The 15579-nt window shown below is 34.5% G+C and overlaps 1 protein-coding gene across 1 annotated transcript; it reads right to left on the bottom strand.

The window, feature by feature from the left end:
* Positions 1-1862: 1862 nt before the first annotated feature.
* Positions 1863-10488, bottom strand: LOC138326375 (glucokinase regulatory protein-like). Its single transcript, XM_069272486.1, has 17 exons — positions 10452-10488; positions 9427-9511; positions 9103-9164; positions 8374-8442; positions 7858-7926; positions 7514-7587; positions 6544-6610; positions 6024-6172; positions 5718-5758; positions 5523-5587; positions 5052-5164; positions 4288-4386; positions 3966-4063; positions 3302-3378; positions 2878-2968; positions 2356-2393; positions 1863-1985 (listed from the first exon to the last, which is right to left on the bottom strand). The coding sequence occupies exons 2-17, from the start codon at positions 9491-9493 to the stop codon at positions 1863-1865; spliced, it is 1302 nt and encodes a 433-aa protein (XP_069128587.1). The 5' UTR covers positions 9494-9511; positions 10452-10488.
* Positions 10489-15579: the final 5091 nt, after the last annotated feature.

Here is a 15579-nt window from a genome sequence, read left to right as displayed (position 1 = left end):
AAGTGATAGGGGGACAAATTAGTTGTGAATTTCGTCCGGACCATTTTTAAATACAATACTTAACGATTTTTATATAACAACTCAATCTAGATGGACCTTTTTTATTTTCTTCAGATGAAAAATGAATCTGTACTAAAGAGATTGACAATATATAGGACTTCAAATGTCGTATGAATGTTTCGATATTGGTAATTTGACTAGAAACTAGTGTATCTATATTTGAGAGTGTATTCGCTTTTTATGGAACACCTTCGTTCTACTTTTCTGATACAGTCTGATATCGCTGTCCGGATGACTGGCCTGTTTATCAATGAGTTCTAAGGCATCTGATATAGAACACTTAGTAATGGCAGACAGCAAGGCACACGGGACGACCTATTAAATCAAAGTTTGAGACACACATAAGTGTATAACAATTGTTTAGAAATGCTAATATCTGTAGAAAGGAAAACACTAAACCTACAAAAAGCATCTGAACAAAAGTAAAATTTACACTAAAACCAACAAAAAGTGTTTCAATCATAAAACTTATAGAGACTAGGAAAATTAGTATCGAACACATCATGTGGCTGTCCAACAACATGCGATTATATGAAATTTAACCAATAAATAATGCAAATGTATTGCCAATTGAAATAGCATGCCCCCGATCAAGAGACGAAAGTAACATCGTTATACATCAAGCACCAACCGGAGACTTTCAAGTAATATCAGATAATTTGAACCAGCTACACCGATCAGATAGGTCAATGAAAATCATTCGAAACAAACCTTTTGCATTGCTGTGGGCACGTTCGATATGTGACGATATAGACGAGGACAACTGTGTCGAGGTAGAAACATCTGTTTGATAAATAATCTCAGTAGGACCGCCGTGGCATCCTCTTAGTTAAGGAACTAAATCTCTGTAACACGTAGGAACTATATCTTAGAAAGAAATCGCAAGCATGCCTTGTAAGATATAAGATGTATCAGAAAAATAAATGTTTTGAATAGCATAACCAAATCTGTCTAGATTTCGGCTTAAGCCTCTGGTTGCCGACGAGGATTTATTGAGTTCAACTCTTATATCTTCATCTTGTTCATCTTGTACTGTATATTGTTAATTCTATATCATGTGACCTTTTTGTTTTATGTGTGTCTTGATAGAGGTGCAACCTACATCCCTATTTCGACAATATATTTTATTTACCGCGGTAATAAAAACATCAGTGGCATACAAAACATATTGTTTTAGCTTTAGCTTGCAGAATGTGCAAAAATGTTTGATGATAAAGTGATGAAGTATTGATGTGCAATATAGTTCGCAAACAATGCATTCTATAACAGAAGTTGATTGTATGAATTAATAAATGTTTAATATCAGAAAATATATATATTTAGGTCAAGTCCATCGCGACTTCCCAACATCTGAGAAAATTTATTACAAAAATAAGTATACAAACAATACATTTCAACTATATTATAATGTTAACAAGTATTAATAGTATGTTAAGCATATAATAAGAGTGTATAAGTTGCATACCTGTATAATGCCGATCGCACGATGGAACAATTTATTATTGCTAAAATAGAGAAAACAATTAAATCAATTGAAGTGACATATCAATAAATGAAGACAACATTGTTCAAGCTCCCAAACCGGTTTGATCGAACATTGTTTAAGTCGTATGTATTGTTAATTTTGTTTTGTAGCACATTACAAATCAGTAACTTATAAATTGATATTAGATTTATCAAAAATATTATTCTTTAAATGCTGAAGATAGACTAATACCTGACTTTTAAGATCCACCATGATGTTTTGGAAGACTTTGCCCTTGAGCACGTGCGCTCCTGTTGTCACCGCATTGCACACCCATTTAGTTGCTATTTCCTTGTACAGTGGTTGCCAATGTTCCCATGCCACGTTCCCCTGCACGCGCCTTGATGTCATCTGCAGGCAACTTCAAAAACACGGTCTGGTCAAATCGATCGTTAACATGCTGTAAATAATGAGTTATATGTTTGAGTTTTTACAGTTTATAGCATCGAAATTAGGTTTCAACAATGTTACTGTTTTAGCGGTAATTTTTCTTTAATGACTTTTTAAAAGCTAGTATGGTGAATACGTGAATTCAGCATTTCACTAATATGTTCAAGGTTGATATTGTGTTAGAAAATTGATTTGCGCCAAACAAGTACGTTTGCATCATGGGTGATTGCTAACAAAAAAAATGAAATTACTTTTTTTGTAAAGGTCCATTCATCGAAATGTTTACTATATTTTACATAAGTGAGAAATAAATAACTAGATACTATTTACCTTTTCTGAAATCAGAATCAAATGTGATAATGCCCCTTTTTACCATTTACTTGACCGATAGTTCGGGATGATACGCTCACTGGTCCTTCTAAAGCAAACAAGATCAAGAAGAATAGCATTTATAAACAATAAAATAATCTATAGTGAATTGATTCACACCATATGTATAACTGTTACATATTATTTTCGTGGTATAGAATCATTCGTTGTTTTCATGGTTTCTATGACAATCACGAATAGACAAATACGCCGAAATACAATGAATACAATTAACATAGTATAACAAGATTAAATCACGTATATTTCTATTGTGAAGTAATTTAAAAGTTCTGAACCACGAGAGAAAAACACTCATGAGTATTTCATGATAAAAGTGGCTGGGTCTTGTAATCAATATGTTTATAACTGGTGTTGAAACTAAACAAAAGGCAAGGAGACCCTATCTGAAACCATAAGTTCAATATATAATTACATGTATCCTACATTTTACACGTGAAAAGGTATATCCGACTAGTAAGTTATTAAATTGAAAAATATTTAGAAAATAGTATCGTTTCCTCAATCTTACTTACCACTATGGCACAGAATTACTAAATCGGATTCCGTTAAATGTGGCAAGATGTCGGACTCAAACGTCTGCATCGAAATTTTAAAATGCTTTCCCTGATATAAAAAAATGAGAAAAAAATACCATTCGAAGTAATTAAAACAGAAAAATAAATGTCCACGGGCTTATTTTAAATGCTTTGTGTGAAAAAAAGAATTGTTTAATCTGAAATATTAGTACGCAAAACACAATACCAAAGCTTATTATTACTTAACAAATGTATAATTTAACAAGACGAAATTGAATGAACTCATGTCAGTCAAGTCCTGGTTCAGAAGACATAAAGTGTAAATATTTAAATATTTATTTTTCAATAGAAGTATTCATTATATTATCATCATTGTATAAATAACAGCAAATTCACCAAAACTGTTTTACATGCTACTTACCAGATTTTGTATATCACCTTCTGTGTTTGACAATAGTGAGTACCCGCCTTCAATAAACCCTCGTATATCATCCAGACCTAAAAAGTGTTAAAACCATGGTATACAAGTGATTTGTTTAATCCGTAAAATCCAAGATATTCATTTGGTACAAACTGCAAATAAAGTATCTCAACCCTTTCCATATTACCATTATAGTACAATTTCTGAATATTTGGAATACACATTTGACATTCGAACAGTGTATGATACAAACATTGTATTTAATATTACAAGTGATATCACAGCATTGAATGGGAGATATGTGATAACATGTTTTGCGCAGTACATATGATTTAATTGTGTATCGATTTATTTCACTATTGGCTGATTCAGAGCCACTGATAAAGTCATAAAATTCTTACAGGCATCTCATTTGTCTCATGGACCCTATAATACTGTAAACGTGAGATTTTATGCGGTAGGGATTTACGAAAATGGAATGTTACCGCAAAAATTCCGACACGAGTATGTTTTTTGTTCAGATATAGATCTGTTGTTACAAGATAAAAAATATACTTGTCGCGAAAATAATAACGATGCGAAACGCGAACCTAGACAAGAAATAGATAGCTAACAGATGTACAATCTCACAGAAAACATTGAGACAGCAATGACTACTCACTACTAGCACCGTATGTAGGGGGACACTCGGACGCATCAATTAAGGCCATGACTCCGATACTGTCCCAGCCGAGGTAGTGAATACTGCCGCCATTGTTTAGGCTACAATACACAGTGTAAATAATATAAAAAATATTGGTTTGTCAATTTTGAGATAAATACTTTGTTTAGATTGCAATATACAATCTAAATATCATAAAACATATTGGTTTATCATTTTTAGATAAATACTTTGTTTTGGACACAATATACAATGCAAATAACATCAAACATATTGGTCTATTAATTTCGAGATTAATGAAGTTTCGTGGACTACTTTGTTTTACCTATTCCCTGCCAGTTGAACAAGTCTTGAGACAGCCTCGCTTTCACTGTACACGTGATCACATGTTATTCGGTAGGTCTCCAGGTAGGCCTGTGTGTTCCTATGGAAACATCAATAACAACTTTTCTTGGAAAATGTCATTATTTGTATCTCCGGTAAAGGCAGTAACATTTTAGTGGCATTTAGAGTGCAATTCAGTATAACCTGCATAACAGTTCAGATGTATTTTATAATGAATACTCCTCAGTGAAAACCTACATGTACGTATACATTTTTTATTTCTGACATTTTCGTTAACAAATTAACGATATTCTATATACCAAAATTTTATTTTGACAAATGAAGAATAAAAGGTGGACAATATTCACTCTCGTTGGCAGACAAACTGTTTTGTAAATTAAGACGCACAAAAAGAACAACATAACAAACATAAAAAGCTTGATACAGCCTAAATAAGTCTAAAATTTGGAGTAGAGGACGGTTTACATTATGAATATTTGACAAAATAGCATTGCATCATGAGTATATAATTTAGTTATTGCACAAAATGGGTTATAGTTGTATAAACCCGCCATACATGGTGAATAACAGTTGTGTTCTAAATACTACAGTATACCAACTAATTTTCGAGCAACTCAAATTCGTGGTTTCATACCGTAATACTTTTTCATAGAGATTGATTTCGCGATTTAGAGTCATATAGTTATAATTTAACTTTTTGGGGCGATGACATAGGTTGGCTTAAGTATATGATAAGTGTTATACCTTAACTCAGCAGGGTCGAGAAGAGAGTTGTAGGCGGAAACAAGTATTGCCTCCAGCAGAATCTTTGTAGCGGAACCCGATTTCATGCGACTGGATCCAGTTATTGGTTCTGGCTGGAAATGAAGGAAGTAAATTTACGATAAAGCGTACAACCGTGTAAAATGTTTATCTCGCGTTTACAATGATATACAAGAGGGAAATGAAAATAACTAACCTTGTCCTTGATTGTTAGTATGGTGCGATTGACAACGAATCTTTAAAAAATGGATTTGGTTATAACTATTTGAGATCAATTAACCAATTTAAGATTTTCGTCCCTCGTCAAAGAGCTTGACTGGTAGCACCCGACAAGCTTCGTACTGTTTGTGAAATAAAGTTTTCTTTTTGAGTTAAGAGGATTAACTGTCTATAGAACGTTATTGTGTAAGATTCTTTCCATCAAAATATTAAAGACAAGACTGTAATACTTACCCCTACCACTGGATTGAGAATGAATCCTTTCCCTTTCTTTGACATTTCCTGTACCTGCTCAGCAACTACAATGATATATTTGAAATCTCAATCACAAAGGCTACAAAATTAGACGTTTTCAAAGATTATATCTGACAGGACGTGACGCTCCAACCCTTGTTATAAGAATTGTATTTGAAAAAAAAAACACCTTACCTTGTAAAAATGTCCGATTCCAGTGTTCAATCTCTATATTCCTGTACATAGTGAAGAAAAGAAATACCAGATTAAAAGAAATCGAATATAAAAAGAATCCATTACAATAGCAAAATATCAATCATTTAAAAATCATCTAGTCAAAAGACTGACCGAGGAATGCAACTCGTTCGATAATACAATAACTCACTCCTAATTGATATATATTTATAGTAAAAAGAGGGACTGGAATGTTTACATTGTCTTACTGATGAAAACTACTAATATCAAATGATTATGAAATCTGAATTTGTTCATAAATTTTACCTGGCTAGATTCACGGGATTGAAGCCCAACAGAACAGGTGTGATAACATCCGGGTTCTGCATACAGTAGTGTAGCTGACCCGCCACATAAGGAGCTGAGAGACCACACGTGATCCCGATATAAAGCACCTTAGTTTTCCCCATACAGGCCTAGATAAAAGCCACATAAAAAATAAAATGTCCCCTTCACAGATATAATTTGCAATTAAATGTTCGGTTAAAGTTTCAAAGTTGATGTCCTTAATGAGCTCGCACGTTTTAGGTTCTTCGTGAATACAAAAAAATATCCACAGAAAGAAAGGTTGGTTTATAACAAATTGGACTGTATTTGTCGCTGGTTGTAAGATATGTGCCATACATAGTCATTGCTGCTTGTCGTTCTCAAACTGTTCCTGATGGCAAGCGTAATTGAATACATATAAGAGGTGATTAGGAAAACTTTAACAGCCTAAGAGCAACAACATCAAAATCCGGTTGAAAACTTCATAGATAAAAAAAGACCAAGAGCATGCCCTTCTTACCTCTCTCAGCATCTGTATGCCGACGGCTGGGTCATCTTCTGGAGCCTCCTGTGATGTGAACAATGCTCTGTCAAAGCAAACAAAGTGGCGTCTGTACTTGGTTGGGTCGAAATGATTATTTTCATATAATAAAGAGATTCTGTGTTGATAATATGTGAAATTTAAAATATATAGCATGTTAAAGTTATATTTCATGCTAATTTCACTGTAACGACATGTCACTTAAACATTTGATATTTGAACATTGAGATGTAACTTGATGATTTAGCTCCCCAAAAGCATATATCGGCCTATAAGAGAGCCAATATCTAGGGATCATATATTCTTGGTTTTGAATAAAACGCATTCAATCACCGCCAAGTTCAGTACCTTCGGATTTTGTCGGAATTCCGAATCGTATCACGTGACTGACGTCCACACGACCTGCATGTGGTGATCCGGGTAACTAGAGTAAGCGCACATGTATTTGTTTACGCTTTCCTTCTGGCTAATATGAGCAAATCGTGCTGGAATATGTCCGCAGAGCGAGTATTTGAAACATCTAATCCACACATTGCCGTAATTCAATATTGCATGTATTAAATATTGTAATGTGCGAACATGATTTTCTTGGCAGATCCAGTCTGCTGAGGTCGACCTTATGTTTTGTTTACGAAAAATTGTTGACATTTGGTTTCACAACTCGTGTTATTTCGAGATTGTCGCGACGATGTTCGGAAGAGTTCGGAATGATTCGGCATCTTTTGAGCTTATTTTTTACGTGTACACGTTAAAAAGATTTTTTTACTTTCATAATTAAAAATACTTCCTGTGCTGTAACTTTCTAAAAGTGGTAAATTTAGAAAGTTTAAACCTCGGACAGACGTAGTAAAATATGTATAACACTCGAACAGTTTTCGCTATGACAAAAAAGCGAAAATGATAGACCATACATTTTTAAAGACACATGAAAACCAATAACTAAATGTACTTGTCGTGTCCAGCAATGAGGTATTTGAAGCAAGGATGTTTCCCAGCCTTCTCTTGTTTCCGATTGAATGTTCTCTGTAACATGAGAGACATCATATTGTGTAATAACTTTAAATAGAAGTCTTGTCTTTCTCTAATGGATGATACATGGGCTATGAGTTTTATGATAGTTTTTTTTCGCAAATAAAAATGTTATGCACAATGATGTATTATTTATCAAAAAAACAGTCCTGAAAACTGCTGTGATTTCCATATGAAAGTATACACAGTAATGATAAAAATTCCCTCGAGATTTTTGTTCTAAACGATGATGATGTACGTATAGAGACAATGATAGTTACTTACGGCAGTGACGAAGGCCAGTCTCCCCGAGGTGCCGCATCCACTAAGTACGATCAATCCCGAGTCTGGAGCCTGAAAAATATGCAACGGATTGGACTAGGATATGCATAACGGACTTCGGTGATGTGGCAAAGGAAACATTACTCAGGTTTTGTAACCAGTTGGCGAAGCCATAACGAAGAATCGAGTATGAGACATTTCTAGTGGAATCAAATTGACAAGCAATAGCTTGAAGTACACAATACCACTGAAAGATTCAAAATGATAAATATCGTTTTATTCCATCAGAGATATATCAATGGAAACTCTATTGATGATACGAGTTTCAACAAACACCGTCCACCCAACTTCGCTAGCCAAGGGTATTCAGTCCGATACTCTACCTGCCACTAGTATCGTAGACTACTGTACCCTTGCATTGGCTAGCGAAGTTGCTGTCCACCTTACAGTATACAATTTGCTCAGAAATGAATTCCATTCTTCTCGAGTATCCAAATTAAAAATATTACTCGTGCTCACCTGTAGTATTGACGTCACTTCCTGTGATATGCATTCAATCGTTTTCAGAGTCTCGGGATGGTAGAGGCCCTGAAATGTTCACCTAGATTATACAATATTTACCAAAGATATTGATCGTATGTTTCAGGTAAAGAAGAAATGCATGCTTAATTTCCACGTTTATGAACTTATCAGTAGTACAAATCTGAATGTAACTTAAATTAATAAAAATTGATTTCATAAGTGTTTGCATAAACGACGTTTTCCTGCACGTACTTCCTTATACAGTATTACATTTAGAATACCAATACTTCCTTTTGCAATATGAGTTGAAACATATTCTTATTGTTTTGCAATGAGGCTTACTAAACACATCCTTGATCTCAAATTCACTCCTAGACTGCCTTAACAAAACTAATAACATAAGGGTCAGTCGCGTATAACATAATATACGGTAGTTTGGTCCTTTGCTACACGTAAAAACTTTGGTTGATGTAATAACGATTCACAGTGTGACAGGAGAGGAGAAAATATAGTATCATGTTGGAAAAGATCTAGAGAACATTTACTCTTCAATGACAATCGCGGCTTTTCGGCTTTATGATTTACAGCGGTATCGTCACACTGTTAATTATTACATCTGTGTAATATGCTTTGGGTTTGATTTATTCTCTTGTAACAATTTCAATATTCTTTAATCTTTTCGGTTAAAAATGATAAAAGAAATCGTCTGTAGATATTCATAATCACCTGATAGTCTTGCCAGCCATTGAATATTTCAGAGTCACATTTTTGGAGCAGACTCACTATTTCTACAACAAGACAAAATTTCATAGATATTTCTACAATAGAGCATGCAAATCGAATATTTAAGATTAGTTTGGGTAAGACTCACAGTTTCTATAACAAAGCAGATGGATTGCATATCATTATTCATTCAAATGTTCAATGTCAAATCAGTTCGATTCCAGATCAGCCCAAAGCATTTTACCAAATAACCGCATTGGAGTATCTACAATTGTAAAAGGTTCAAATCATCAACTTTAATCTTATTTGTGAGTGGAAAATAGGTACCTGCTGACGATGCCACGTCTATGTTACGAGTAATAGGATTGGCTTCTTCAGTGATAGGTGTGGCCATGTTGGGTCGCAGACAACCCTGAAAATAAATAGAAACCGACACTAAAGAGAGTATCGCTTGCAAATCAACCATCTATTATAGAGTACAAATACAAATTAAGTAATTTGATTAAACGTCGTTTTGGTGCTATTGACAAATTTTCTTTTTAAGATTGTGAGGCAAAAGAAGCTCTTTTTCAGAATTTTGTTCAGTTCTTTTTCCAAAAATATCCTAAGTAATACACACTTTTCTACATGTAGGCTATTTACATTTTTCACATTTCTGCTCTTGATTTTTTTCATAGTTATGTCTGACTCAGTATTATTCGATGATTTACAACGATCCGATTACATTATTGTGTTATCAGACAGAGAGCAGTGAATGTTTAAAGGATTTTTAAAAATGAAATTCATAATAAAATTAAAAATAGAATTAAAAACAAAATTAATTTATTATTGATACATAATTAACATATGTAATGGAGCATGCAATAGAATATCACACTTGATATTTAGTTGTTTCAAAAATTCTTTTAATAGTTTTCAATCTATATTCCCATGCTTGAATATTTAGGAATGTCAAACTTGGAATTCTATGGTGTATTACTCACACAATCCTTAAGGGCATATATATATTAGTAACATTATCAGATAAAACGTTACACGTTATCATAAGCCAATTAACAGACATAAATGACATAATAAACTTTATCTAACTTACATGAGCGTATATGTACAAACCTTACTTCATTCCTTTATTATTTGCCTACAGTATGCTGCGGGGACAAGAACAAATACTTTATACTGTATAACATGAAATGTTCGTTATGTTTCCAAAACAATCGTGTCATATATACATAATTATCACTGTCCCATAGGCTAACCAAGACTACTCACGAAATATTTCTAAAACTCCAAACCACGAATCAACTTAGTAACCACTAACATTACATATTATTCTCCAAAACATGCACACTTACTGTAACTAACTCTCGGATCCCTATGAAATAAAATATCGAAGACCAGGCACATATATTTCTTTTTATTTAATAACATCGAGACGTAAATCAGGTAGGTGGACATGAATTGTTATTCGGAAACCCCGTGTGCGCTTCCTTTTAAATTCCATTTGTAGTTTTGTGTGGTTAAGTGTTAAAATGTTAGTTTTTTCTTAGTGCAAACCACTTAGATTGATTTATCTTTATCTGTCACCCTTATCTTCCTGATACGTGTCTACGTGTGTAAGGTTTGTGTGTGTACTAAAGCGCAGATAAAATATCTAAACACATACGTCGCCCATACTAAGTTGCTTTCTGATCATATACGTTTCGATATACATGTATATAGAAATATCTTATAGATTTGTATGAACAGTACAGATATAAACAGTAGATCTAAAATTTAATGTATTTTACAACGATACATAATAAGTCATTTTGAAGGCATGGAACCAAATAAGGTTCTGTTTATCAGTTAAGGTAGAATAGTGTATAACCCTAGCATATATCACAGACAGGAAAGATTACACATGAATTTTAGTCAATAATTCAAAATTGTCAATGTCAAGCGCTATAAATCAGTAGATGTGTTCAAATTGTGACTTACCAAACACAGGCCGTACTACCAACAATATGTCCGAGGACGTGCGGGGAAGTACTCACTGATGGCAGGCTGCCATTCACGATAACGGAGAACTAGGTAGATAACAAAATGGTGGTAATACAAGGGAAGGCATGTTCAAGTGTTTCCACAAGTTTTACAAACTTATCTTAAAGTTTGGTTTGGTTTAGGATATGTTTGTTTAATAGGCAATATCATTTCAGAACGTTGTGTGTTTGGGAAAAAGCGGGACTGCCCAGATTAAAACCATCAACCTATGCAATTACATGAAAAACTCTTATATTGCAGGTAGAACGTTAGAATTGTACCTGTTGTCGTCATTGCATGATCGGAAGATGCGACAAATTTGAGAAATTATCCTTTCTCTTCTCACTAACTGACTTTCTTCTTCCTACCGTCCCTCTTGACACTGCCTCACATTTGGCCGTGATTTGAGCGCTCACCCCTGTGAGAAAGGATCGGGGTTCTGTCACATAGCCCAGACATACCATTGATTATAAAAGTGGTAGTTTCCGCTACTGCTTAGCGCTCAGCACAAATGGAGAGGGACGACTGGTTTGCCCATTGTCTGTATAATATGACTAGGTGTAGTTTGTTGTTCGGTGTCTTTAACGGCATGTGTGAGGTAGCACTATCAAAATTAAGGGCATTATCACAACGAGACACACCACAAATATACCACAGACTTCCAAAACATAGACATTCAGACAAACGCACGACACATTGCAAAAGGGAGACCGTCCTTGAATTATCCTATTTATTTATCGGATGTTAATCAACCACTAAGACACAGCAGGACAAACGTTCAAGAACTCGGTGGCTACAAAACGTGAAGAACAAATGACAGAATACTAGAAACTTTCCCTACTTGGCTACCAGGGCTCTTTCTATCATACAAAAATAGAAAATCACTTGAATATATTACTATGTACGATATGTCATATCATAAGCCACATTTACTAATGTTTTATAATGCGCTGTAGATCATGGTAAATAAAAATCATTCCAGGATAGTTTAAATTGTCTGTGATTGAAACAGGATAGAAAACAAAAGTTTGTAATTTTGCAGATTGGTAAACAATATCGTCAAAACACTTAAGCCATAATCTGAAACTACCACTTTAATAGACTACTGTGCCTCAACGATAGGACATAACTCATAGCCTTCTTCAAAGGGGCGTTAGGAGATGGGAAGTCATTTAGGAATTAATGAAAAGATATTGTCAAAAGATGGTCTCCTTTTACGATAATGGAGTGGTGCAACAGATATAATTCTGAAGTCCTACAGTTGAGATAGAATGTATGAGTCAAGGGAACGGGTAGTTCGGAATTCGAGTAAGAGTTGGTTAATTATCTAAAGATTTACTTACTAACAATGGCAATGTGTCATTATTCATATTTCATGGCGGTATTAGTTAAAAAAATAAAATAGGCGAAAAAAAATCTGCTATTATTTTAATAGCAGATTAATGTACCAGTTATACAACATTACGGTATATAAAGGCAAAATCTCAACGTTTTACTTGTAATGAATTGGAAAAAGGAAGACTAACTATCAATACGATCTACATTATAAAACATAGATTAAGACGTTAAATGTCTGAAGTGTTACTGCTAGCAGACACGGTTGTGACTAATGAAAGGCTTACTATGTTTAATGTACAACGTCAATCCTTAATCTTTAAATCCGACTGATCCGTTAACTGAATGTTTTGTGTGTCCCATACTTTCCACACATGAGGTCTAAATCGTGTCTCTACATGGACACATGATGGACTACATAGTTCCTCGACACACGTGTTTTTATGCGAGTTGTTTGAACATCTAGAAGGACCATTTTAATAGATGATCAGTGTTGATCTATGGATTGTGTGTATGCATTCAACTGATTATTAAATATGAGGACAAGTGATAAATGATGACTAAAATTCTTAATTGTTGAAATCAAAGCCTGATCAATCAAGAATCGGGAAATCAACTTACACGTGTTTATAAACCAAAAGGAAATTGTCAAACGTTAGTACCTTACAACTAGCGTTGGTACATTTGTACTTCAAATATGGAAAGAATGGCTTCAGATGACAGGGTTGGAAATGTTCGATTTAAAACTGAAAGTCGTGAGTATGGAAAAACGGCAAAAGAACTGGTAAAGGGACAGGAAAAGCTGTTGGAGAAGTTACAAGATATGAGGTTTGATTTGAGTAAAACGGAGCGTGAAATTACTCGTGTGATCAATCAAGTGAAAACGTCACAGTTTTGCATGTCGTCTTTCCTAGAAAAACGTGGGTCAAGGTCGGCGAGGGATTCTGATGAATCAAACACTTCTGAGTACACATACACTCCAAGTCCGCGGTACAGTTCAGTGTGTGAAGACTTGCAGTACCGGAACTTACAGCACATTGCCCGGAAGTACGGCTCTAACAATCCTTCTTGCGTGTATCAGTACAATACTGAAAACAGTACATTTTCCCAATCGCATTACGGTACCAAAACGTCAACCCCTCGATCTGATTCCGCAAGAAAAATATTTGATGATGAAGATTTATCACCAAGATTAGACCAAACCCCGAGTATGTATGGGAGCACTTCCGAGTATAGCGAAGAAGAGGAAGAGTTCCTAGGACCCTCCACACAGCAAGAGGTAGGGGTCCGTGGCAAAAACGTGCGATTCAGGAACGTTTCAGAACAGTCATCGGTTACAACAGGAAGTGACATATCAGACGCCAGTAGCCTCGTTACCGTGTCAACAACGTCAACATTGCATGAAAGTGAACAAGATAACTCGGACTAGTTTATGGGTGTGATCCAACATTCAGATTCATATCAGAATGTTTTGCTTAGTTGCCTGGACACATGTTTATAAAGATGCGCTACGTCACTCCATCAATGTTACAGGATTAAACACGACGAGACATGTACAAATACGCATTGAATACTTTTGATTCAGTGGACATTTGAAGTGGCACATAACTGCCAGCTGAAAGTAGTGTTGACAGTCATGCTCAAATTACTGTTCCCCTCATTTAGCATTGTTGCAAAATTGAAATGCTTTTGTTAAGTAAAAATACCTGTAATACATGTTCATGCATCTATAATTGATTAGATGAGTGATTAATAAATTAGAGATTCGATTTTCTGACAAAGTTGTCTACACTTAATACTGGACAATTTATCATAATACTATAATTTATTTTCATATGTAACACTCGTTTCTATTGGTTATATATATCTTCGCGTCTATGAAAAAGAATGTCCGCCCATATTTTTGTGTTTATAATTTGAAGAGAATAATGCTTAATGAACGACACAGTCAAACGTGGCTAATCCAATCTGACAAACGGGCATTTTGATAGGTCAAAAGTTGCGTTTGTGAAAGTAACAAATACATGTATTGTGATTGGGCAACACGTGTCAGAGTAACGGACACAATGATTGGTTGATTCGTGTTCTTGTGAAAGCGCTGTTTCGGAAGTGTTGTTCCCAAATCTGGCTTCAGGCTTAACATTTTTTTATTTAAAAAAAAAAAGAATAATAAGAAATAAAAATAATGCATATTCAAAAACTGATATCATCTGTGTTTTTTTTTTCTAGCTAGCAAGCCAAATATCTCTGAGAACGCTTTGTTTTACATATTGAGCCGCTTTGTACTGAGGACTTGTTTCAGTGATACCAACATTAACACTAAGTGTCTCCCGGAAATGAAAAACATGACTTACTAAGAAAGATTGAAGAAACTAAATATATCAACGCTGGCCTCCAGGAGAATCAGAGGAGATATGATTGATCTATATAAAATAACGAGTCATATATGATAAAGAATGCTTAAAGAGACATGCAATTCACTCAGGTAATTCTTTTACATACAGAGCAAATAGGCAAAAGTATTGTTCTACATTCTTATAAACAATAACATAAATATGAGTCAATATTTATGATAAAGAACAAGTGCTTGAACATTTCACACGTACCACCATGGGCTTTTCTGGCATATCACAGTAAAACCGACTGATCTTATTTCCATTAGAACTGGTTTTTTCGGTACAAATTTTAATGTTCTAATGCCATATTACTTTGGAAAGACGCCTCAGATCGCCATAGCGGTAGAGGACAGGCGAAAAAAATATTCCCTAAACGGTCAACAACTTTACTCAGAAAGAACTATTTCTCGATCAGAACTGTAAACCATTGGAAATGAACTGCCACAACATGTATGTAGTAGCAGCAATTTGTGTAAACTCGTTTAAGAATAAGTTAGATAACTTCAATGGAAAAATCAGGAAGCAACACTATCATAGAAAACGATAATTTGTATAATGTGTATAGATTATTATGTATTTTACTTATGTTTTAATATGCATTTATAAATACGCGAGTCTGGTATACAGGATTTAAAATAGTCCTGAACCAGAATAGAACTTATTTTATCTTTTCTTATACAAAAATGAAATCGTGAACATTGCCTATACCTATGCTCTCAAAAGTGTTTAC

This window comes from Argopecten irradians, chromosome 6, assembly GCF_041381155.1.
Source record: "Argopecten irradians isolate NY chromosome 6, Ai_NY, whole genome shotgun sequence".
Taxonomy (NCBI): domain Eukaryota; kingdom Metazoa; phylum Mollusca; class Bivalvia; order Pectinida; family Pectinidae; genus Argopecten; species Argopecten irradians.
This window is presented reverse-complemented; position numbering and strand designations above follow the sequence as displayed.